The sequence below is a fragment of the Delphinus delphis genome, chromosome X (assembly GCF_949987515.2).
Source record: "Delphinus delphis chromosome X, mDelDel1.2, whole genome shotgun sequence".
In the NCBI taxonomy this organism is placed as follows: Eukaryota; Metazoa; Chordata; class Mammalia; order Artiodactyla; family Delphinidae; genus Delphinus; species Delphinus delphis.
Genome location: NC_082704.1, coordinates 70,854,230 through 70,881,449, shown reverse-complemented (window position 1 = coordinate 70,881,449; position 27,220 = coordinate 70,854,230). Strand labels below are relative to the sequence as shown.

General features: G+C 39.9%; 1 protein-coding gene across 1 annotated transcript in view; it reads right to left on the bottom strand.

Moving 5' to 3' along the window:
- Nucleotides 1-25,474, bottom strand: part of OPHN1 (oligophrenin 1) — a 599,190-nt gene extending 573,716 nt beyond the window's left edge. The window contains exons 1-2 of the mRNA XM_060002992.1: nucleotides 25,082-25,474; nucleotides 24,783-24,940 (exon numbers count right to left, since the gene is read on the bottom strand). Coding sequence (XP_059858975.1) covers nucleotides 24,783-24,936 — 154 coding nt within the window. The 5' untranslated portion in view covers nucleotides 24,937-24,940; nucleotides 25,082-25,474. The remainder of the gene's footprint in view (nucleotides 1-24,782; nucleotides 24,941-25,081) is intronic.
- Between the last annotated feature and the right edge of the window lie 1,746 nt (nucleotides 25,475-27,220).

Genomic DNA, 27,220 nt, shown 5'->3' with positions numbered 1-27,220 from the left:
GGGAACTTCCTCAACATAATAAAGGCCATATATGACAAACCCACAGCCAACATCATCCTCAACGATGAAAAACTGAAAGCATTTCCACTAAGTTAAGGAACAAGACAAGGTTGCCCACTCTCACCACTCTTATTCAACATAGTTTTGGAAGTTCTAGCCACAGCAATCAGAGAAGAAAAGGAAATAAAAGGAATCCAAAATGGAAAAGAAGAAGTAAAGCTGTCACTGTTTGCAGATGACATGATACTATACATAGCGAATCCTAAAGATGCTACCAGAAAACTACTAGAGCTAATCAATGAATTTGGTAAAGTGGCAGGATACAAAATTAATGCACAGAACTCTCTGGCATTCCTATACACTAATGATGAAAAATCTGAAAGTGAAATCTAGAAAACACTGCCATTTACCATTGCAACAAAAAGAATAAAATATCTAGGACTAAACCTACCTAAGGAGACAAAAGACCTGTATGCAGAAAATTATAAGACACTGATGAAAGAAATTAAAGATGATACAAATAGATGGAGAGATATACCATGTTCTTGGATTGGAAGAATCAACATTGTGAAAATGACTCTACCACCCAAAGCAATCTGCAGATTCAATTCAATCTCTATCAAACTACCACTGGTATTTTTCACAGAACTAGAACAAAAAATTTCACAATTTGTATGGAAACACAAAAGACCCCGAATAACCAAAGCAATATTGAGAACGAAAAACAGAGCTGGAAGAATCAGGCTCCCTGACTCCAGACTATACTACAAAGCTACAGTAATCAAGACAGTACGGTACTGGCACAAAAACAGAAAGACATACCAATGGAACAGGAGAGAAAGCCCAGACATAAACCCACGCACATAAGGTCACCTTATCTTTGATAAAGGAGGCAGGAATGTATGGTGGAGAAAGGACAGCCTCTTCAATAAGTGGTGCTAGGAAAACTGGACAGGTACATGTAAAAGTATGAGATTAGATCACTCCCTAACACCATACACAAAAATAAGCTCAAAATGGATTAAAGACCTAAATGTAAGGCCAGAAACTATCAAACTCTTAGAGGAAAACATAGGCAGAACACTCTATGACATAAATCACAGCAAGATCCGTTTTGACCCACCTCCTAGAGAAATGGAAATAAAAACAAAACTAAACAAATGGGACCTAATGAAACTTCAAAGCTTTTGCACAGCAAGGAAACCATAAACAAGACCAAAAGACAACCCTCAGAATGGGAGGAAATATTTGCAAATGAAGCAACTGACAAAGGATTAATTTCCAAAATTTATAAGCAGCTCATGCAGCTCAATCACAAAAAAACAAACAACCCAATCCAAAAATGGGCAGAAGATCTAAATAGACATTTCTCCAAAGAAGATATACAGACTGCCAACAAACACATGAAAGAATGCTCAACATCATTAATCATTAGAGAAATGCAAATGAAAACTACAATGAGATATCATCTCACACCAGTCAGAATGGCCATCATCAAAAAATCTAGAAACAATAAATGCTGGAGAGGGTGTGGAGAAAAGGGAACACTCTTGCAGTGCTGGTGGGAGTGTGAATTGGTACACCCACTATGGAGAACAGTATGGAGACTCCTTGAAAAACTACAAATAGAACTGCCATATGACCCAGCAATCCCACTACTGGGCATATACCCTGAGAAAACCACAATTCAAAAAGAGTCATGTACCAAAATGTTCATTGCAGCTCTATTTACAATAGCCAGGACATTGAAGCAACCTAAGTGTCCATCATCAGATGAATGGATAAAGAAGATTTGGCACATATATACAAAGCAATATTAGCCATAAAAAGAAACGAAATTGAGCTATTTGTAATGAGGTGGATGGACCTAGAGTCTGTCATACAGAGTGAAGTAAGCCAGAAAGAGAAAGACAAATACAGTATGCTAACACACATATATGGAATTTGAGGGAAAAAAATGTCATGAAGAACCTAGGGGTAAGACAGGAATAGAGACACAGACCTACTAGAGAATGGACTTGAGGATATGGGGAGGGGGAAGGGTAATCTGGGACAAAGCGAGAGAGTGGCATGGACATATATACCCTACCAAACGTAAAATAGATAGCTAGTGGGAAGCAGCTGCATAGCACAGGGAGATCAGCTCGGTGCTTTGTGACCACCTAGAGGGGTGGGATAGGGAGGGTGGGAGGGAGCGAGATGCAAGAGGGGAGAGATATGGGAATATATGTATATGCTTAACCGATTCACTTTGTTATAAAGCAGAAACTAACACACCATTGTAAAGCAATTATAGTCCAATAAACCTGTAAAAAAAAAAAAAAACTCAAGACCTGAGACCATAAAACTAGAAGGAAGCATGGGCAGCTTTGTTACATCATTCTTAGCAATATTCTTTTAGATCTGTCTCCTCAAGCAAGGGCAACAAAAATAAAAATAAACACATGGGACTACATCTAACTAAAAGGCTTTTGCACCGAGGGAAACAACAAAATGAAAAGGCCATCTAGTGAATGAGAGAAGATATCTGAAAACAATATACCTGATAAGGGGTTAATATCCAAAATAAACAAAAAACTCATACAACTCAACATCAAAACTATAAACAACACAATTAAAAAATGGGCAGAGGACCTGAAAAGACATTTTTCCAAAGAAGACATACAGATTGCCAACAGACGCATGTAAAGATGCTCAACATCACTAATCATCAGAGAAATGCAATGCAACACCACAATGAGATATCACTTCACCCCTGTCAGAATGGCTACTGTCAAAAAGACAAGTAAGTGTTGGCGAGGATGTGGAGAAAAAGGAACCCTCATACACTTTTGGTGGGAATGTAAATTGGTGAAGCCACTGTGGAAAATAATATGAAGGGTCCTCGAAAAATTAAAAATGCACTACCATACTATACATAAATTCCACTTCTCAGTATTTTTCCAAAAAAATACAGAACACTGATTTCAAAAGCTATATGCACCCCATGTTTACCGCAGCATTATGTACAATAGCCAAGATGTGGAAGCAACCTAAGTGCCTATCAACAGACAAATGGATAAAGATGTGTAATATACATACAGTGGAGTATTACTCACTCATAAAAATGAATGAAATCTTGCCATCTGCAACAACATGGATGGACCTAGAGGGTAGTATACTAAGTGGAATAAGTTAGACAGAGAAAGACAAATGCCATATGATTTCACCTATATGTGGAATCTAAAAAAAAAAAACTAATGAACAAACATAATACAACAAAGCAAAAGACTAATAGATACATGGAACAAACTGGTAGTTGACAGAGGAGAGTGGGGTGGGGATATGAATGAAATAGGTAAGGGAAATTAAGAAGCAGAAACTTCCACTTATAAAATAAATAAGTCACAGAGATGTAATTAATGTATGGCATAGGGAATATAGTCAATAACATTGTGATAACTTTCTATGGTCACAGATGGCAACTAGACTTACTGTGGTGATGATTTTGTAATGTGTAAAAATATCAAATCACCATGCTATATACCTGAAACAAATATAATATTGTAATTCAATTATACTTCAATTAAAAAAGAAAGAGAATTCTGATCCATGTTACAACATGGATAAGCCTTAAAGACATTGTGCTAAGTGATATAAGCCAGTCACAAAAAGACAAATACTGTGTAAGTTCATAATATGAAGTGCCTGGAATAGTCAAATTCATAGAGACAGAAAGTAGAATGGTGGTTGCCAGGGGCTGAGGCAATGAGGAATGGGAGTTACTATTTAATAGGTATAGACCTTCAGTTTTGGAAGATGCAAAGAGTTCTGGAGATGGATGGTAGTGATGGTTGCACAACAATGTGAATTTATTTAATACCACTGAACTGTATCCTTAAAGTGGTTATAATGGTAAATTTTATGTTATATATATTTTACCACAATTAAAAATAATTTTCAAATTATTTTTCAGACTCTATTAAACATACCTCTTTCCTGACCTCATAAGGAGTATTGATAATCAGAAGGAAATTTTATAAACAGAGAAGAACTTGTCTAAAACAGTACATAGAAAGAAAGATAATAAGCCCATCTCAGCTGTGCACTTGGGACCTGAAAAGGGGAGAAAACAACTACGCAACTAAAGCGGGCTTTTCATGTGGAAGTGTTTATTTTTTGTCTAGTATTAATCTTCAAAGCATTTCTTCATTTATACAAGTTCCAGAAGCATTCTAAAGGTAGTCCAGATGTCAGATCAGGAATCAAAATACCTGGGCTCTATTTCCTCCTTGGCCAAGGCTCCCTACAATCATAAAGAGCTGTTGCAGTGACTCAATGCCAGACAGGAAGCAAAAGGAGAGGAAAGACAAACAAGCCAAACAGCCTGTCATTAAATGTGAAATTATTCCTCTCCAACTTGTTTAAGCCCAGTGTGTAACAGACCTTGTTTACGTATTTCTTCTGGGGATTCTAAATTACTTCTGCAACAACTGGGGCATAGTGAGAAGTTCAAACAGAGGCCAGCTTTCTAGAGACAGAGGATGTCTGTATATTCAGGGAGAGGTTTCTACACACAGCTCCGCTAATGTACATTAGCCTTGCGCCATGACTTTCTCTATCAGAATAATGAACTTTGTTAATCAATGTGAAGTCCCTGGGGAATGTAATCAGCTTCAAAGATTCAGGCTGTAGAAGGAGATATACTCTCTATACCCACATCCACACATCACTGTTAGCTTGATTTTCTTCCAAGCCAACACCATCTGCCTATAAAATTTATGCCATGGCCACCCATCCTTCCCCACACCCCAACCCAAGCCCCTTTGTTCAGCTTCAGCTCTGATGAAACAGACAAAAAAAAAGAGTCCTCCCTATTTGTTGTAATTTCAACAACTATTGAAATCCTAGATAAAACATTTGAATTGCCATATGGCACTCTCACTGCATTTTTAACCCACTCTCCTAATTTAGGTAGAAGCATATCACCAGCTGGTAAGAGGGAAGGAAGTCTTTACATTACACTGCACAATATGCTTGGAGCAAGAGAAAGGTGGGAAAGGGAAGGGTTTGTGTTAAGAAACCAAGGCAGGAGACCAGGTCCCATATGGACAAGGCCACAAGGTTAATCCCTGGATAAGCCACTTAACTGTTCTGTGTCTCAATTTATCTGCTATAAAATAAGATCTCATTATTCAATTTAAATAAAATACTTAGAGAATACTGAGGGCCAGGCACTGTGTTAGGCACTTTGACCAGACCTAACTAGTATTCCCTTTCTCAGTGCCAGTAGAATCAAAGCAAAGATACAACATCACATTCAAGGACATGACAAATAACAATGCTAATCTTTCTCAAATGGTTATTATAGAAAAAGAGACCAAGACCAGGCACACTGATATTTTCTTTGTGAGTGAAACTGCTTTCATAAGCCAGCCTAGAAGGCTTTCTGATCAGTCCCTACTTTACTCTCATTAGAGTATCTGCAGAGCTGTATGACAGAAAGCAATGTGATGCATTCTTTGCTCTTCTCTTTGTAAAACGTATTCTTGAATTCTCAAGAAATCACCCACATTGAAACTCCAAACAAGTTGCTGACTACTACTGATAAAATTTATTTATGGCACAAGTATTGCCATAAATATGTTTTTTAACTGTATAGCACAGAGAACGATACTCAGTATTTTGCAGTAACCTATAAGGGAAAAGAATCTGAAAAGGAATATATATATATGTATATATGTGTGTGTGTGTGTGTATGTGTGTATACGTGTGTATGTATATATATATATAAAACCAAATTGCTGTGCTTTACCCCTGAAACTAACATGATATTGTAAATCAACTATACTTTAATAAAAAATATGTTTTTTAAGAAAACTCTTAGATAACAGAGACTTATTAAAGGCATGTTACTTTTAAATATGTTATTTTATTAATACACTCAATGGCCAATGTTGGTATTACTGTCTCCAATTATAGTTGAGGAAACTGAGACTTTAAGAGGCTGGTAGCTTGCCAAATGTCACCCAACTAGTCAATGGCAGATATGGAATTTGAAACCAGGTCTGTATTCCTCCAATGACAACACTTATTCCCACAGCAGCAACCACTGTGCTAAGCCTCACCATACTGCCTTGCTGATGAGCTCTCCTTCCTAGATAGAGAATATGCTGAAAGCTAAACTCAGTAACATAGATAGCTTCAACCAAGACTATCTTTAACCCCTTAGTCCCAAGTGTCATGCAGGTTAGATTGAAAACAAACAAAAAAAAAATAGGAGACTTAATTAAAGCTCTGGGGTCCAAATGTTATATTTTCCCTAACTAGCTTCTAGTGCTCCCAAACGACAGAAGTTAATGATGAAAAACATCCCCAAGGCAACAATCTAATTCCATTCTTTCTCTAGTTCTTACCTATCTTGGCTGGTTTAGATGGCTGGAAAACAAAGCAGTTGACTCCATGAACACCCAGACCCCCTCTAACACTATAGTTCTTATTCTCTTTGCCCTACTTATATAGGAGAACCTTTATAGTTTTTAAAACTATAAAACTAGGTTTTAGATGCCAAGTTAATCCATTTTAGTAAAAGTACCACCAATAACATGAAATTGCATCTAACAACTGCCACATTTTAAAAATTCCTTTTAAATCATACCAAAATAATCATAGTAAAATACCAGAATCATACCAATCAATCACAAGGAATAAATAAGAACCAGGAAAGCTGAGAGGTACTCCTGTTCATAACATTTCATTTCTTTAGACCTCAGTGAAATATCTGACCAGTTGGAGAAAGTCTGACTGGACAACACGGCCTGTTGTGACTTTTGTGGTTCCTGTCCTGTGGCCTTCACCACTTGGTATATTACATCATTATTAACTATAAAGGGAAATGCTGGTCTGGCCCCTTTAATGAACCAGAAGTTCCCAAATCTGACAGAGAGAAAGAGATTCCTGTTATCTTATTTATCTCTTATGATAAATAATATGTCAAAAATCATGGGTTTCCCTTCCAGCAGAGCCATACATTACTTATGTATTACTTAGTTGTACCATATACCTTAGGGCATAATATACTAATTCAAAATCAACAAATGCTTATAAACTATTCAGGGGCTTTGTAAAAAATCCCAATGACTGTCTATAATGGGAAAGAAACAGGGGTTCATGACCAAATATCAAAAGACAATCAAAAAGGGCAAACTGTGTGTTTCTGACTGGCCACTGGGGAAAGCACAACCCCTGGATGATAACTTCTTGATACGAGAGCTGAGATTGTGTCAGGCCCTGGGGTAGGTACTAGGGATGCAACACTGGTAATGGAGACTTTGCCTATTCAAACAGGAAAACACCTAGTAGCACCATATGGATTCTAAAATCTTCATTATGTATGAGGAAGTAGGCTATTTCCAAAACCATTTCCTTGCATACCTCTCTACACACACTCAGCTGAAGCTGGACAACAAGAAGGTCCAAGGAACACTCATGGAACTCAATGCTCTGCTGTACTCAACAACAGCCAATTAATGAACAGCCTAGTTTAGTCTTTAAGGGCTATACTCGCCCTCAACTCCTCCATTTTAGGGCAAAAGCAGCTGTAGACAGTATATAAACAAGTAGGTGTGGCTAGGTGCCAATAAAATGTTATTTACAAAAACAGACATTACTTACAGAAACAGGTGGTGGGCAGGACTTGGCCCATGAGCCCTAGTATGCTGACCCCTGCTTTAGTTCATATAAAGCAAGGAGACCGCTTTGAGAAATCAAGTTACTATTCCTTTTTCCCTCACCCTTCTTCTCAGGACTCCTGAGAAGGAACAAAGAGCAAAGGTGCAAGGCTAGAAAGTTTCCTTCAATCAGTTATTCTCAAAATTAGAGGCTAAAAAACACTTCAAAGTAAACAAGACCTGTGAATATCCATTCTACTTACTTGTACTTGTCACCATTAGAAAATAAAACTCTTCACTCGTCTAGTGGAGAGACCAGAGATACCTTCTCTGGTGTGCCAGGGGGATGACACATGGTTTTTATTAAACATCATGCTATTAATTCCTGCCTGGTGCAGAAACTCAGACAGCATCCCATAAAAAACATCAAAGCCACAATTGGCCAGCAGCCTTCAGAACACCTAGAAGCTCCTGGAGGGCCAAACTTTGGGAAAGTCAGTCCTGAAAGGGGCTACTAACTCCTTGAGGGTGAGACCACTACAAAAAGAAAAGAATTCTCTCTAGAGAGACTTGCCAAGCAAGTGCCTCCTTACCCAGTGGTTGGTTTAAGGCTTCAATCAGCCAGATCCTGCTGGACTTGTTAGACCTGACGAAACAACAGCAATAGCTTTGGTAATAATGCCAGATATGGACTAGGGCAAAATTGCCTGCTGTAAAGGAAATCTATATAATGGGCTCTGCCTAAGAAACATGACATCTCCATACTGGCAGGGGAGCAGAAGCTGATTAAAGGCACAGGGGTAAGAGAAAGGCAAATGGATTGGTCCTAAATATCGCCATGGCACACCAATATTTATGAGCTCCTTTGAATGGGGGCTGCCTAACACATGGCATGAGGGGGTCCAAAAGAATTTAAATCACAATTTGGAGAATGGCAGGTGAGTCAGAGCAAGGACAGGTGACCAGGCAAAAAAACAAGGCACATTAAGGCAAAAGGTCTCTGAGAGGGAGGGTGAAGGAGATGGCAACTGGCAACAGGCAACACTGAGGGTTTTACAGTGAGCTGCATATGAGATGGTGTTAGGAGGAAAGGCTCAAGGAGCAGAAGAGGGCTGAGTGCAAAGCCAGGTCAGAGCTGAGACAGACATCGGGAAGAATCAGGTAACTACCACAGGAAGGGACCATACAGGAAAGCCCAGAGGCACAGACTTCCCATACTCACCCTGCAAGGCATAAGCACTGACCCCCTTCAACAGAGCATACATCGGAATACAGTAGAAAATTTGCTGCCCTTAGGAGCCAGAAGATCTGGGTTTTGACCCCTATTTGCCACACACTGCTGAGTAACTCTGAGCAACTTCTGATTTTCAATTTCCTCATCTGTAAAACTGTGAAACCATTACTTCCCTTTGTTACTTCACCTACATAAGAGGAACACTAATAGTACCCTGCCTGATTGGCTCATAGGGTTGTTGTTAAAGATCAAATTGAGATCATAGGTCAAACTGTTTGGTGAACTGAAAAATACTATGAAAGATGTTATATTTTCATTATTTTTATGAAGCAGTATTATGTATGGCATCAGTTCAAATACATAACTCCATCTAAGAATGAAACTGGTTTTAAACAAGATGTGTATTAGCCCCAAAATTCACCATTCACGGATAACTTGGGCTAAATAATGTCTGTACCACCTATGAAACTTTCAGAATCAAAAACTGAGCAGCCTATTAAAATATGTCCCTATTTTTCTTCCTTGTTAACTAATTTACAATTTTTAGGTTTATTTTCCATCCTAAAGATGTAATAAAAAGGCCCAGGGTCACACTCTCCCTCATCACAATATGAAGCTTCCCTAATTCCTTTTAACCACCTCCGTTGGCTTCAGAGAATTCTGCTTTTAAGCTTCTACCTTGGTCTAGAGAGTCTTCCCCACAGGAGCTCACAGAATAGCCCAAGATTGATGACGCCAGAAACTCTACCACAAGCTCTGGTGTATCGGTCCTGTTAGCTACCCACTCCTCTACTGCTATTCTCCAGCTTTCACACCTTTCCTAATGGCCACTTCCTGTGGAGATGCGTACTAATGGCTGTTCCCATTTCTCTACGGAAGGCCCCATATCTCTTCTTCATTAACTCTACTTTCTGAACTACCTGTTGCTCTGAACAGCACTTATATTCTCTTTCATCATTAAAGGAAATAAAATCAAAGTGGAACAGTGGAAATATTCAGAAAATCTAAGTCTTAGCTCTACTATTGACTAGTAGCATGAAAGCTCTTAAACTCTGTAAGTCTTAGTTTCCTCATCTATAAAATAGAGATAACACTTTTCTTCCCAGATTAAGTTATAGAATGTATGTGAAAGTGCCTTGTATATTATAAAGTGCTCTGTAAATATTAGCTTATGCCCATATCTATATCTATGCCCACATCCAGGTAATTGGTCAACCTGAGTGAGATCACGTTCACAAATCCCAGCCTTGCTGTTGCCCAGCACAAACATTACCAAACCTAAATCCCAACTCAATTTGTATTACAGTTGTTTCTTCCTCATTCATAATTTCATTCTCTAAATTCCACATATCTAGGGGTAAGTGTTCTATTATAGAAGGTCTGTCTCTTGATCTTCTATTTCATCAAGTTCCTACTAGGCAAGGGCCAACCAGAAAAAGTACAGCAGTGACTTCAGATTTCCTGACCTTCCCCTACTCCATTCCTGCAGGTCTGTGAAATGCTTGGCTGCCTTCAGACCAACACTGGAGGTGCATTCGTGGCCAGAGGCAGTGAAGAGAAAACAATTCTTTTCTTTCACAAGCTGAAAGTGATTCTGAAAAAAATCACTGGCTCAGCAAAAAGAGATTGGTGAAGGGTAGAGACTGTTTTCGTAAGGCACAGTGACATTGCACAGAGCCCAAGAGTGGGACTGATTACTGGGTTCCCGTACTGACTCTGTGATTAACTGTCTCAGTGACCTTGGACAAGGAACACCCCCTCTTAGGTTTGCTTCCTCATCTGAAATATGGAAGAGTTAAACAAAATGTTCTCTTAAGTCCCTTAGAACTCTATGAGTCCATTCCCAGCAAGATACTGCCCATTAATCAAAAAGAAAAGGGAACAGTTAAACAGCATCTGCTTTTCACAAAGGAAACGCAAACAAAATGCCAAGAAAGCCCAGCTTTCCCTCCCCTTTAATTCTGCTGGTGCAGCCATACACTCCCTGGCTGAGCTGTTACCCAATTAGCACACTGGTACCCCTTCCAAAAACCCTGAAACACTGGGCTTGGATTCTAGAAGACAAATCACTCCAGATAAACCAAATATGGAAAGATATCAATATTTCCCATGTTAAGAAAAAGAGAAATTCAGCATGGTGATAATGGTAACAGAAACATTCTCTTCAGAACTCTCTTTCCAGTTTTTTTTTTTCCTGCTTTAAGCAAAAGTTGTAAGGGGCAGCTATAAAACACCTCGCTGGCTTGTTACCCACCCTCCTCCCCCCACCTAATGAATTCAGGATGGATGAATTCAGGATTAGTCTCCATCTGTCAACTGCCACATGCATAATACATACTTTTCCAATCACAGGGAAAGGCTTTTCCACGAGAGCCTGGCGCTGGAGAGTTGGAAGCTGAAATGTGGCCCTCCTGCTTCTGGGGAAGTCCTTAATGAAAACCTCTTGCAAATAACTGCCTTGAAGTTCCTAATATGGTACTATAGTGCTGGGCCTACTGCTTGCCACTAGTGAGAAATTCCATGGTGCCTAGGGATAAAAATAATATGGAGGGAGGACTTTGTCACCCTTTAGTGACGCCACATATTTCCCAATATACACTATCCGCTACATGAAAAGCAGCTGCATCTGCCGTAAGAAGTCAACAGGTGAGCAGAGAAGAGCGTAGGCCTCTGGAACTGCCCAACCAGCTGGTGTAGGTTCTTGGAGCAGGAAACAAAGAGGACAGGTGGCACACCACCAAGATGTAATATACTGTCATTCTTCTGTGACAAAAATAAAACATAACCAGGCCCTAATTAAAATGGGGCTAGATTGCTCAACATGGAAACCACCTGATCCCAGCCATGATAATGGAGGAAAGAGAATGAAAGGAAACTTTCCACTAGCACAGTTCTTCACTGCCAACTGGGTCACTTCAAACAAAAGAACCCCCAGCCCCAATAAAGAACATCCACACGGTTTTAATGCAAGGTACCTGCTTTAGAGTACAGTGCAGAAAGAGCCTTGGAATGGGAAACCAGAAAATCTGATTCTGGTCCCAATTCAGGCTCTAGCTCTAGATCTCTGGAACAGTCAGTTCTCTCTCTTGGCTTCCTTTCCCTGGATATAAACTCAACAGAGTGGATGTGAAGCTTTCTAAACAACTTCCCAGTTCTGTTGTTCTATAAGGAAGAGCCAAAGGAAGGTATCAGTACATAAACCAAGCACCTCTGTTTCTCCAAGCACAATCATACCATAAAATTCACTTATTAAAGTGTACAATTAAGTGGTTTTTAGTATACTCACAGAGTTGTGCAACTAACATCACAATCTAATTTTAGAAAAATTTTACAACCCCAAAAAGAAATCCTTTGCCCATTACTAGTCACAACATGCCCTGATCCTCTCCCCCAGCCTTAGACAATCACTAACCTGACATACCTAGTTTGTTTAGTGTTTTTAGCATAATAAAGTAGTGGACTTTTTAAAATATCTGCATCTATTGATATAATAATGCTTTTTCCCTTATTCTAGTTATTTGGTATATTATACTATTACACTGACAGATTTTTAGATGTTAAACTAACTTTGCATTCCTGGAATAAATTCCACTTGGTTATGGTGTATAACTCTTTTTATATGTTGCTGGATTTGGTTTTGCTGGTATTTTGTTGAGGATTTTTGCATCTACATTCTTAAGGGAATTTGGTCAAGAGTTTACTTGTGATATCTTTGGTTTTGGTATGTGGCCTCAGAAAATGTGTTAAGAAGTGTCCTCTTCTAACTTTTGGAAGTTTGAGAAGGATGAGTATTAATTTTTCTTTAAAGGTTGGAAGAATTCACCAGTGAAGCCATCTAGGCCTGGGCTTTTCTTTGTGGGTAGTATTTTGATTACTAATTCAATGCCTTTATTTGTTATAGGTCTACACAGACTTTCCATTTATTGTGGAGTCAATTTTGGTAGTTTGTGTCTTCCTAGATATTTGTCAATTCCATCTAAATTATATAATTTATCAGCATACAGTTTTCATAGTATTCCCATTTATTCATTTTTTATTTTTGTAAGTTTGGTAGTAGTGTCTCCTCCTTCATTCATACTTTTAATATTTTGAGTCTTTTCTCTCTTGTCTTTGTCAGTCTAGCTAATGGTTTCTCAATGTTATTTTTAAAAACCAAATCTTGATTTTTTTTTAATTTTCTCTATTTTAAATAGAGAAAATAGATGTTCCTATTCTTTATTTCATTTAGTTCTACTCTAACTTTATCATTTTTTTCCTTCTATTTGCTTTGGGATTCATTTGTTCTTTTTCTAGTTTCTTAATGTGGATGGTCAGCTTATTGAATTATGATCTTCTTTTCTAACGTACGTGTTTAAAGCTATAAATTTTCCCCTAAGCACTGCTTCTGGTGCATCCCATCAGTTTTGGCATGTTGTGTTTTCATTTTTATTCATTGCAAAGTATTTTCTAATTTCCCTTGTGATTTCTTCTTTGACCCACTGGTTACTTAGGAGTGTGATATTTAATTTCCACATATTTATGAACTGCCTAAATATCCTTCTGCTATTGATTTGTAATTTCATCCCACTGTGGCTACAGAACATAATTTGTATAAATAAATATATTCAGGCAAGTTTTGTGGCCTATCAGAGGGTCTGTCTTGGAAAATGTTCCATGTGCACTTAAGAACTGTATTCTGCTGTTGTGTGGAGTGTTCCACAGATGTCTGTAGAAGATCTACTTGGTTTATAGTGTTGCTCAATTCCTCTATTTACTCACTGAGCTCTGTCTAGTAGTTCTACCCATTATTGAATGTACAGTATTGAAGTCTCCAACTATTACTGTTACATTACCTATTTCTCCCTTCAATTCTGTCCACTTTTGCTTCATGTATTTTGGGGCACTGTTGTTAGGTGCATATGTTTATAACTTGATATCTTGCTGATATATTGACAGTTTTACCATTATACAATGTTTTTGTTTGAATGTCATAAAAATTTTGTCTTAAAATATATTCTGATGTTTATATAGCCATCCTAAGTCTCTTTGGTTACTATTTGCCTGGTATATTTTTCTATCCTTTCACTTTCAACCTATTTGTGTCTCTGAACACAAAATGTGGCTCTTAAAAGACAGCATACATTTCAATCAATTAATCCATTTTTGATCAATTTATCCACTTTGCCAATCTCTGCCTTTCTACTGAAGTGTGTATTCCATTTACATTTACTATTACTGATAAGATAGGATTTATGTCTGCCATTTACTTTGTTTTCTAGCTGTCATCTTTTCCCTCTATTTTTCCATTACTACCTTTTGTGTTAAATAGATATTGTCTAATGTACTATTTTGATTCTTGTGTTATTTCTTTCACTATATATTTTTTAGTTATTTTCTTAGTGGCTGACCTCAAGATTAAAATTACAATATGGCTCAGATTAATTTTAACTTAACTTAGAAAGCATACAGAAACATTGTTACCATATAATTGCTTCCTCCATATCCTTTGTACAGTATTGCATGCATATTTCATTTTTATATATCATAAGATCAACAGTTTTATAACTTTTATACAACACAGCTGTCATTTAAACCAAATAGAGAAGAAATGAGTTACTAAAAAACAGACAGTTATAGTGTCTTTCATATATACCTATGTAGTTACATTTACTGGTGCAGATTTAAATTACCATACATCATTCTTTCATTTCATCCTGAAGGACTCTCATTAGTATTTCCTGTAAGGCAGTTCTGCTAGTGACCAATTCTCAGTGTTTTTTTGTTTTTGTTTTTTGTTTGTTTATTAATTAATTTATTTATTTTTGCTGTGTTGGGTTTTCATTTCTGTGCGAGGGCTTTCTCTAGTTGTGGCAAACGGGGGCCACTCTTCATCGCGGTGCGCGGGCCTCTCACTATAGCGGCCTCTCTTGTTGCAGAGCACAGGCTCCAGATGCGCAGGCTCAGTAGTTGTGGCTCACGGGCCTGGTTGCTTCGCGGCATGTGGGATCCTCCCAGACCAGGGCTCGAACCTGTGTCCCCTGCATTAGCAGGCAGATTCTCAACCACTGCGCCACCAGGGAAGCCCCAATTCTCAGTTTTGTTTTGTTTTGTTTTAATTCTGAGAATGTCTTAATTCTCCCTTTTTTAAAAAATATTTATTTATTTACTTATTTGGCTGCGCCAGGTCTTAGTTGCGGCATGCGGGATCTTCAGTTGCAGCGTGTGGAATCTTTAGTTGCAGCATGCAGGCTCTTAGCTGTGGGCATGCGGGATCTAGTTCCCTGAACAGGGATCAAACCCAGGCCCCCTGCATTGGGAGCATGGAGTCTTAACCGCTGAACCACCAGGGAAGCCCCTCCCTTGTTTTAAAAGAATAGTTTTGATGAATAAAGAATTCTTGATTGACATTATTTTTCTTTCAGCACTTTGAATATGTCAGTCCACTGCCTTCCAGTCTCCATGGTTTCTGATGGGAAATCAGCTCTTAATTCTATTGAGGGTTCTGTTCACCTGATGAATTGTTTTTCTCTTCCTTCTTTCAAGATTCTCTCTTTGTCTTTGGTTTTCATCAGTTTGACTATAATGTATCTAGGTATGGATCTTCTTCAGTTTATCCTACTTGGAGTTTTTTGAGCTTCTTGGATCTGGAGATTAGTGTTGCACATCAAATTGGGGGAGTTTTGACCATTATTTCTTCAAATATTCTATCTGCTTTTTTCTATCTTTCTTCTCCTTCTGGGACTCTCATTACACATATGTTGATACACTTGATGGTGTCACACAATTTCTGGGACTCTGTTCATTTTTTTCTTTCTTTTGCTTAGATTGGATAATCCCAGACTGGATTATCTTCAAGTTCTATGACTCTTCTGCTAGCTCAAAACTGCTGTTGAACCTCTCTAATGGATTTTTCATTTTAGTTATTTTACTTTTCAACTCTAGAATTTCTATCTGGCTCTTCTTTATAATTTTTATCTCTTTATATGGTCTCTTTGGTGAAACATTGTTCTCAGGCTTTCCTTGTCTCTTTGGTGAAATATTGTTCTCAGGCTTTCCTTTAAATCTTTAGACATGGTTTCCTTTAGTTCTTTGAATATATTTATATTAGCTGATTTAATTTTTTGTCTAAATTCCAACATTTCGGCTCCATCAGGGACAGTTTCTACTGACAGCTTTTTTCTTGTGTATGAACCATACTTTTCTGTTTCTTTGCATATCTAATCATTTTTTGTAGAAAATGGGACATTTTAGACAATGTAATGTGGTACTTCTGGAAATCAGATTCCCCCAGGTTCTGTTGTTATTGTTGTTTTTGTCATTGTTTTTGTTGCTGTTTGTTTGTTTATCATATTTCTTGGACAAATTCTGTAATGTCTGTATTCCTTGTAGTGTGTGGCCCCTAAAGTCTCTGCTTGGTTAGTTTAGTAGCCAGCTGGTAACTGTTCAGAGATCTCCTTAAATGTCTTGAACCATTAAGTCTTCCACTTTTTTCTGAGGGGTTCTGTGTGCATGCTGGGTCATTTCTTCAACACTCAGCCAAGCAGTTTATAACTCTGCCTCAAGTTCAGCCATAGGAGAGAAATTGGGGCCCTCTCAGGTATTTTCTAGGCACATGCACAGCCCTGGGCATGCACATGGCCTTCTAGATCTGCTGGAATATGTCAGAGCTTTTCAAAGCCCCCAGTAGACATCTCATTCCCCTTTTATGTTTTTGGCCAGGATTTTGCTTGCCCTGACTGGTGTCAGTTAGTCTAAGTCACCTGTGATGTTAAACACCTTGGGGTTAGAACTTTTCCCACTGAGCTAACTCTAAATCAGATGAAGTAATGAGAAGCTGTGTGAATAGGGCTTTTCTAGGTAGCTTTGAGACAGGTTAGATAGTGACAAGACTATAGGTCTGTGAGTCTTTGAGGAACTACAAACCCATTCTTCTCCCTCAGATGCTAAAGGCTACTGGTTTCCACAGCTACTATGGTTATGGGGCTGTAGGTTTTCAAGGCTTCCACAAAGCTCTGGAGAAGGGAATGGGAGGCAGGGTAAGTTAAAATGCCACAAAACTTGCTGTTACAAAGGTTCAACATGTTTCCATCAATAAACATTCTTCAGATTGTTGCAAGCCTTTTGGTTAATTTACAGAGTTCTGAGAAAGTTGATTTTGACAATTTTTGCCAGTGTCCTTTTTGCTTTTATGGAGGAGCTGATTTTATGAGGTCTTTAATTTACCATTCGCTCCAAGTACTATCCTAAAGAAATCTTGCCCCAGTGTGGCTGAGAATTTGCCCACAATGAACACATTCCTGTGGAAGCAGAAGTTGAAAAAAGCACCAGGAAAATTCTTTTTAAAAGGTAAGCAAAAAGTTGCCAGTTGTTGCCTCTAGTGTGAAGAACTGGGGAACTGGGACACAAGAGGAGGACCTTTTGAATTTTGTACCATGTTCATGCGTTACTTACTCAAAAAACATTTTTAATATACTTATAAAAGAAGAAGGAGGGGAGTTCCCTGGTGGCCTAGTGGTTAGATTCTGGGCTTTCACTGCTATGGCCCGGGTTCAGTCCCTGGTTGGGGAACTGAGATCCCACAAGCCGCACAGCACAGCCAAAGACCCCAGGAGATATACTACACCCTATTTCTGACAAACTCTCCATTCGCTTAAAGAATCTTGCTCATTATCAGGGCCATTAACTACCACAGTAGTAAAACAGATAGCTTTGATTTAGGAACTCTTCCTTCTCAGTTTTTTTTTTCCTATGGACAGTTGCATCTCCACAGTCTAGCTCATTTTTCCCCCGACAAAGACCCACTTTATAACATGTGATAGAATATATACCATATCCTGAACTTCTTCATAGCTCTTCTCACAACTGTAATTCAATTATTTAAGTGAGTAATCAGATGTTTAAAGTACGCTCCAAGAGGGCAGAGCCCATATAAGCCTTATTCGCCATTATATCTCCAGTTGTCCAGTTGTCTGACACATAGTGGGTGCTTCGTAAATCCTTGTTGAATTAAAATTAATTATTTTTACAACATGTAAGGCTTTAGCACTTGATACAAGCCCAATAACGTATCATGAGGGCCCTCCACCCCACTAGAAAAAAAATCAGCTCAAGATTTCCAGGATACTCTCCTGGAAAAGCATGTATCTTTCCAGATCATCGTGGGCTTTTAGGAAACTTCTATAGTTACTGATTAGAGAAGCAGGTGCCAGATTAAACAGAAGTTTTGGGTTATGCTTTTAAAAAATGATGCTATAAAAATGAAGCTGAAAAGTAATTTTCCTTCATAACTCTTAACTCTGAAAAACTTTTCTTAATAAGATCAAGCCATAATCTTCCCTACCCTACCCCTATACCATTCACCATCCATAAAAAAAAAAAGTAAAAACCTACCAGCTTCTTGTAAGTGGTCACACTGAAAGGCTGGCTTGGTTCACTTTTCCACCCTAGTCCCCACAGCACTCCAGTCCAGCTACTCTGGAATCTGGTCTTCTGAGGACCTTCTATGAATATGGTAATATTGCCTCCACCAAATTCCATTTGACACTGCTTCATATCTACTAACAGCAGTACCCTACGACATACTCATTACATTGATCTGAGCGACTCTACAGAATATCTAAAATACAGTCTTCCCTCATTATGTGTGGGGAATTGGTTCCAGGACCCCTGTGGATACCAAAATCCACAAATATTCAAGTCCCTTATATAAAATGGTGTAGTATTTGCATATAACCTACCCACATCCTCCTATTACTTATAATACCTAATATAATGTAAATGCTATGTAAACAGTTGCTAGCATGTGGTAAATCAAGTTTTGCTTTGGGAACTTTCTGGAATTTTCGATCCCCCATTGGTTAAATCTAGAGATGCAGAACCTGCAGATACAGAGAGCCGATTGCAACTCCATGTCCTCCAAGTCACTGATTAACTATCACCAGGATAATGACAGGATATCTGCTGACTGAGAATGTATATTACATCACCAATTTCTCCCTGCACACCATAGCACTACACTCAGTCCAAAGGGATTAAAAGCTTTGGTCTCCCCCACTATAGAGCTATTCAGGACAGAACTGAAGGACACCAGGTTGGCACCTCTCAAGAAGCATTCACCAAGCAGATAATCAAATAGGCTAGCATGATTCAAGTCATCTACTCACACTGGACATATCAGTTGGATTTTCCCTTCGCCCACTCTCCCAGAGTAACGAAGAACTGGCTCCAAAGTTTACGATGGAATCAATTTAGGTTGCTTGACTATTTGTGCAAGACAGTGGCAGCCCAGAAAACTGAATGAGAAAGCCAGGAGGAACCCTAAAGCTCACTGACCAAACTTCTAATTTTAGAAACGGCAAAACTTAGGTTTGCAAAACTAAAGACTTACTCAGAGTCATACAGCTAGGAAGTGGCACAGTTGGAACTAGTACCCAGGTTCCCTGTGTGCAAAGCTAGAGATGGCTCCACTAAGTATATTCAATATCAAATTTGCCTCAAAGACCCATCCTTTCAGAAAAGCAATTACTTACCGAATAGATTCCCCAGTTGCCAAAGCAACAGCTGAAAAGGTACCCTAAAAAGTATCCTTAACGTAAACATCTAAAACTCTTGTCTTTAAAAGTACAGAATGTAAGAAAGTGACATTTTTGCATTCTTTTAAGATATAAGTTTTCATTAGTCCAAGACAGCCTGTGTATTTGTGGTTGTGCATGTGTATGTGTGGGCTTAATGATAAAATTCCTTTTTTCTGACATCTGTTTTATACATATAAACATACATACATATAAAGCATGTTATCCTTGGTTTTTGAAAGGCTATTTTAAAATTTTGTTTAAATTTTTATATTTAATTAATACTGTCAACATACTAATATAATGGCAAAAATTTATGTAGGTATAAATTAAGATCCTATAATGAGGTTACTCATTCCTTTCCCAAATGGTTAAACTACAATATGCAGAAAAAAAATCATGGAATGTTAGATCTGAAAGTGGGCTTATAGATCCCCTACCCACCCTCACCTTTGGGCCCCTCACCAAGGGCCCCAGCAAATGACTTACCAAGGTCACAGACCCCATTAGTAGCAGAACCATCACCATACCCATCATGTCTAGGTTTTTTTTCCCACTACACCATCATTCTGCCTCTGTTCATTTGCAGCATCTAGTGTGTTTCCCCAGAGAAATCTCTGTCTGGAGACTATCACCTTCCATTTTCCTAGCCCATTAGAATCCAAGACTCCTAGACTGTTAGAAGTAGATCATCTAGCTCAGGAGTTGCAACCTGATTGAATCCAGGCTGTAAACATATTTCATTTAGCTATCACATTTTTAAAGAAAGCGAAGGCTTTTTTACAGGGATGAGGCTGCTGTATTTTACCCCAATCACTCCAGCCCTATTAACCCACTTCCAATAGCTTCATGCTTTTCTGTTTTCTCCTTGGCCACTGACAGCATTTGGGCCTGCAAACCCTGAATGCAGAACAGGCATAAGTAGCAGCACACCAAAGTAAAATTAGTTGATGGAAAATGTGAAATATGGCATTATGTTTTAGCAATAACTATATTCACTGCCTTACCAATAAAAAAAATCCATTTAGGTTAACTACTCGTATCAGAGGTCTGCAAACTACAACCAATGAATCAAACCCAGCCCACGGCCATTTCTGTATGCCACCGCCCCAGGTGAGCTGAGAATGGTTTTTATATTTATAAACAGTTGAAAAATTCAAAGGAAGAACACTATTTTTGTGACGTGAAAATTATGTGAAATTCACTTTTCAATGTCAATAAATAAAGTTTTATTAGAACACAGCCACTCTCGTTTCATGTACATATTACCTATGGCTGCTTTCTCACAACAATGGCAGTTAAATAATTGCCACAGAGACTGAATGGCCCTCAAAGCCTAAAATATTGCCCTTTACAGAAGAGGTCTGCTGACCCCTGAGCTATATCAAAGAAAATTTAAAGTTCCTAATAAACTGCGAAAAAGTCACAAATATTTGTTTAGAATTGGAACATCTTACACATCACTCTCAGATGAATCTTCCTAAAACACAGCTCAGACCATGTCTCTCTCCTACCAAAAATGTTTTTAATACTCCCTGCCTATAAAGAAAAGTCTGAAGTACTTAACAGGTCCTGCACAGTCAAGACCTCAAACTTCCATTCCAACCTTATCTCCCAAACTTCTCTTCCTGCACCATATATTCCAGATGACTTGAATTATTTGCTATCCTTTTACATTCTCTATGTCATTCCTACTACATTAAATGCCCTGTCCTGAATACAGTGCAATGCAGTAAAATAAGCAGGGCTTTTAGAGTAAGGTCTGAGCTCTAATTCACTCTTGCCCTTATCAGTTGAGAAAGTTACTTAATGCCTCTGAACTTCAGTTTTTTCATATATAAAGTGGGAATAATAATCCTTGCCTCATAAGGCTCTTACAAGATTTTAATTCCTGGCATATAGGAACAACTAAACAAGTGACAAGTGTTATTAATTCTGTCCAATTACAATGCTACTTCCTCCTTTGCTTTTCCTTGTCCTTCCACAGGGAAATGACCTCTCCCTCTAATGTCGCATACCATGGGGTCCACCTGTCTCACTCTATGGCTCTGATCCATATCTACTCCCTTATATGATGGTGATCTCTACATATATCTTACCTCCCCTACTAGTCTGGGACCTCCTTGAGGGCAGGATCCCATCTGTGACTTACTCTGTCACATCTGTGACAGCCCTGAGAACAATGGCTTGAATTTAGTATGTGCACGAGTATTTACGGAATGAATGATATGTGTTCTAAGCAGAGGCTATATCACTTGTTCTAAATAATACCTAGCCTAAGTGCGTAGAAAATATTCAAACAACACTAGGGACCAAAGCTGCCTATATAAAAACAAAGAACAAACAGAAAAGTGTGCAGTATATTCACCTTTAAGAGTGCCAGTGTTTTTATTTTTCACTGGCTTAAGTTATAATCACCATTTTGTACTCCAACAATTATGAATAGATCACATTTAAGGGGGGGAGGGAATGAATCACTTTCCCAAGGAAGACATATTGAACATTCATAACATCAATTACCTCCAAGCACAAATCTATCTAAGAAAATGTGAATATCCAAACAGGACCTATATTTATAAATTAATCATCATACACAGTTGTGACTAAAACCTTATCTAGAGCTCTGTACAAAATCAGACACAAGCACGAAATCAAGTTCCAACTAGCTTAACAACTTTAACAAAAACTGCAGCTGGTTTTTGTGGCATGATGCACTAGGTTTCACTGGTTCCTAGAAACACTAGCCAGTTGATTTGACGGTCAATTTAATAAGTTAAATAAAAAGGTGCCAATAATTCTTTACTTTTAATGCCAGAGTCCAAATGACAAAATGAATCCACACACATGTATACAAAATTAATTGCTGAGACACACCAATGTAGGGAATGACATTTTCCAACAAGATGACAGCAAAAAATATGTTTCCAATTACTTCTGCTTATGTATTTTCCTTTAGAAATCTACCGAAAAGTACACATTCACCAGCAGATATATTATTAACCTGAAGATGTATTATCAACAACTTACAATATTTAGCCGTTTCCATTTACAAAATACTTTCATAATCCATTAACTCCTTTGAGCCTCAAAGCAACTCTGTGAGGTGCGTATAATTACCCCCATTTTATATATGAAGTAAATGATTTGTGCCTTCTTATCCCAAAATGGTGAAGCCAAGATTGTAGCCCAGGTCTTCTAAATCCACTTCCAGTGTTCTCTCTTCCTTTTTCCTCCACACAAAGCAAGAGTATACCTTTGTTTTGCGTCTACCTCACTCTCAAAAAGTCGCCCAGCTAGCCCAGTGTGAGGAAACAGAGTGGGAGTATAAACATTACTGTGGTCAAGACAGTGGGAAACATCCCACCTTTGCCTCTAGCTAATCACATTTTTAGAATCATGCAACTTAAAGGAAAGAAATGGAGTGTGGGTTAGCTGCTGGGTTTTATTTCCTAACTGTCCTATTTTGGGCTTTCTATATATACTCAGAAAGGCAAAACCACCATAAATATCAAGAAGCCCCCTGAACCAAAATAACTCTTGGATCTTTTGCCCATACGCAAAGGTTTAAGCCTGCATAATTGTTGACTCTTACCACATTTAATCTCAGAAAAGGAAAGAATAAAAACCGCAACTTGCCCCTCACTTAGAAAACTTTTGCCCTTCCTCAAACATTTTACTGAACTGTTTATTTTCTCTTAAGAATTTTAATCTCTCTGATACTCCTCAGCTGATCATTTTTTAGCACAAACACTTTCAGCTTACCCTAAACTTCACAAAGCCAGTCCCTTCCAGGGGCTTAGATGAGCTTCATTTGACTATGAATACTGCACCAAGCAGTTTACTGAAACAAGTAAATAAAAAGAAAATCCAAACATTCCCCCTTTCCTTTCAGGAACCCCTACCTTTCTAAGTACTTTTGTGGCACAACCTGCATATCTTTAACCTCTCAATGAACTCTATTAAGTGGCAACACACCCTAAAGCCTGGCCTAAAGTTTCTAAGGATCAGCATTTCAAATACCCCATCTTTAAGGTGCTGCCAAGAGTTAACTCTTGTTCAGACTGCAATAGGACAAACCATTATATGATCGAATTCAGTCAAACAACCAGCAGGAACTTGGAAAACTTCTATTCTGACCAAAGTGGGCAGACAACATATGCAGGGAAAGCACAGACTCCAAGGGGCAAATCAGGAGAGCTGCACAACAAATACCCCTGCGCTGCGGCTCCCAAGCCTTTCTCCCTGCTCTTGGTTGGCTGCATTTGCCTTAAGGTCCCCACGCTGGACCAGACACAGTATTTGTGGGATAAATCCACTCAGAAAAAAGTTATAGGCATACAGAATATATTTGCCAGTGACTTTGACTTTATTTTTCATAAACATCTTTCAACCAAGAAGAGAAAAAATGAATTACATAAACCCATTCACTAACCTCCATTCTTCTGGGTATATTCTTTGGCACAATGGATTGGTTTGCCTGCACTCTTGTTGGGGATGTTTATTATTCTTTCTCCTACTCCAAGCCTTCTGCCAACTAGCAGAAATAAAAACTCCATACACAGTGGGGAAGCAGGGGAGGGTCCCACAGCTGTTAACCGTGACCACTGGGAAAGCCAAGCTAGGTGAGGTTCCTTCAGCCAGATAACTCCCAACCTGAGCTCTCTACTATGCTCCCAGGGGGCCGGGTTCCTCCTGCCAGGGACTAGGCAGGTCTTTGTTCCACCCTCGAGGAGAATTCAGTGGCATGTGAGGTCATTTAATAATTCTGAACTTACACAGACCTTGACCAAAACCATAACTCAGTAACTTAAAGAAAGAAATCACTGGGGCAAAGGTGCTTTCCTTAGAAAATAACTTGCCATCTGAAATTTTTTTATTACTGCCCCCATACTTACCTATAGCAACCAGAGGCCAGGCAGGAACAAAACCCTGACTCAAGCTGCTGGCCTGAATTCCCAATTCTCTAGGAGGTCCTAGGGCAGTTCCTCAGTCAGCTTGGATGTCCCTTTGCCTCATACATGGGTAGAAACATGTCCGACAGAACAAGCAGACTGTCCCTTCGGAACAACAGTCTGACAAGAAAGGATAGTTGCAGAACAAGACGGTCCCTGGGACAGCTACAGATCCTGTCTTATAAAGCCAAGGACACTAAAGGGAAAAGCCCCAATTCTAGTTGCAGCCACCACCTTCCACTTCTACTGACCCCACTCCAAAGTGTCCGGAAACCCATTCGCCTCAGACACCTGGGCTGAGAATCACCCTAAATCCCCACTTTCCCCGTGGTGTGGAAGAGCTCAAAGGCCAGAGCCACTGGCTCGAGGAAACTGCTCATCGAAGCCTTCCACTTACTTCTCATTGCGCTGATAAGCGCGTTGCCGTCTTTGATCACGTCTTTGATGAATTTATTGGTCCTCTCCAGTTCCTGCTCATAACACTTGAGCCTCTCGCGGAAATCAGGGCTGTCCAGGTAGCAGTCGCTGAACTCCAGCGGGGGGTGCCCCATGGTTCTGATGGCGGGGATTGGAAGGAGAGAGGAAAGACACAAAGACCAAGAGCATCAGTGGCACAGTACAGGGAGAAGATGAGGTGCGCAGAGTGCAGGACCCGCTCAGGAAGCTGTAGCCTCCCTCCCTTTGGAGGACAGGTACCTGTTCAGATGAGATTCCTGGGGACAGCTGGCTTGTCTGTACCGGAAACGGGCGGCCTGGCGATTGCTTCAGGTGACTGGGAGAGCTAACTAACGCAGTCGGATCCCGGCGGGGTGCTCCCTAGCAAGCAGCTGGACCCCTAGTCATCGCCCCCCTGACAGGCGACAGAAACTGCAGCTCAGCTCTCCTCCGGAGACCGGCCGGATCCTTCCTGAGCAATTGTAAACGTGACACTTCAGCCCGCCCAGGGTGTGGGCGGGGGTGAGCGCCGGGGGTGGGAGGTGCCTCTCCTTGCTCCCAGCGGCGGAGCCAGCTGAAGATTTCCTTTGCCGAACTCCGCGGGCAACCCTAATTGCACTGTCCCCTCCCCCTTCTTAAAGCCAGCGCCTCCGCCCTGCCCCGGTGAAGCCCTCGTACCGAGCCTGGGGACTTGGGTTCCTTCAGCTGTATCTTACTTGCACCCTAGGGTCTCGTTACCAGAGTCCTCCGTCTCCCAAAATTCTTCCTGGGCCAAGGGAGCCGGCCTGCTGTCCTGTTAAGCTCCGGAAGGGTTAAGACGGGGCGGCAATGAAACGTAGCCTTCCTCCAAAGACGCCCAAGCGGGAAGAGGAGGGCAACAGCGCGACGCACAATAGCTGCAGTAGCCCGACGCTTCCCTACGGAAACTGGGGAGCAGTCAGCGCCCTAGACTCCAGCTGGAAAGCGTGGCGGCCTGGGAGATGTAGTCTTTCCGTTTCACGCCCGGTGACTCCTCCCTGCGATCTCCTCACCACCCCGCCAGGGCGGTGGCTCTCGCCGAAAGGCATTCCCAGCCCTCCCCAGCTAATAGCTGTCCCGGCCCAGCCTCAAGGGGCAGGTGCACCGCACTAGAGTCTACCTGGAAAGCTTCCAAAACTGGAGCGAGCAAGAACCCGGGAGGGATCAATTGTGGGAGGCTCTCTCTCACTTCTCATTGTTTGGATTGTTTGTGGGTTTTCCTTCCTTTCTTTCCAGACTCCCTCTGACCAACCCACTTCTTTTCCTCTTCCCTTTCCCATTTCTACGGGTCCTAGAGCTCTAATTCCCATGGGCCTTCTACCTGAAGGGTTGATTCCTGCCCTTGGATCTCCATGTTAAGCTCAGAACCTCCTGCCAGAGAAAGGGAGGCAATAACTAGGAGTTCATTTTTCCCTGAATAGGACCTCAATACGTGGTTTTTGTGATCCAACTCATCACATCGGCTGTTGATTAAAGCACATGATTTTCCATATGTAAGTGAAAAAGCTATGAAGAGGATGTTATAAATTGTCTTGCAGCTTCCCTGAGAGACTTCTTGTCCATTGTCTATTGTAGAACTGGGGCTACTTTTACAGGTGGCTGCCTTGAGACTAAGAGTAGCTAGGGGCTGGAAAATAGTGTGTACACGGGCAAAAAGATTCATTTTAATTTTGGAGAAGTGTTTAGATTACATTGCCCTGTGAAGAAAGCCAAGAAAAGCCAGAACTGAAGAGGATTGTAAACAGAGTAATAATGGCTACCCCACCTGTGTTAGTATCCTACTGCTGCTGTAACAAATTACCACAACCTTGATGACTTGAAATAGCACAAATGTATTATCTTACAGTGCTGGAAGTCAGAAATTAAAAATAGACCTCTGTAGGCCAAAATCAAGATGTCAGAAGGACTGTGTTCCTTTCTGGAAGCTCTAAGGGAAAACCGATTTCCCTGCCTTTTCCAGCTTCAGGAAGTTGTCTACATCCCCTGACTCATAGCCCCCTTCCTCCATCTTCAAAGCCAGCAATGGCCTATCAAGTCTCTCTCCCACTGCATCACTTTGACACTGACTCTCCTGCCTCCCTCTTTCTCTTATAAGGACCCACCGAATAACCCAGGATAATCTTCCTCATCTCAAGATCCTTAACTTATATCTTCAAAGTCCTTCTGTCATGTAAGATAACAGAGTCACAGGTTCTAGGGACATGGACAACTATGGGGGTAACATTCTTTACCTTCCACACAATCTATAATCCCATAACCCACCTCACTATTCCTCAAAACAATCTTATCAGGTCAGTATTATTATTATTATACCCATTTAAAGATGAGATAGCTGAGTTGAAGAGAGGTTAAGTGACTTGCCCGAGGCTACACAGCTAGTTT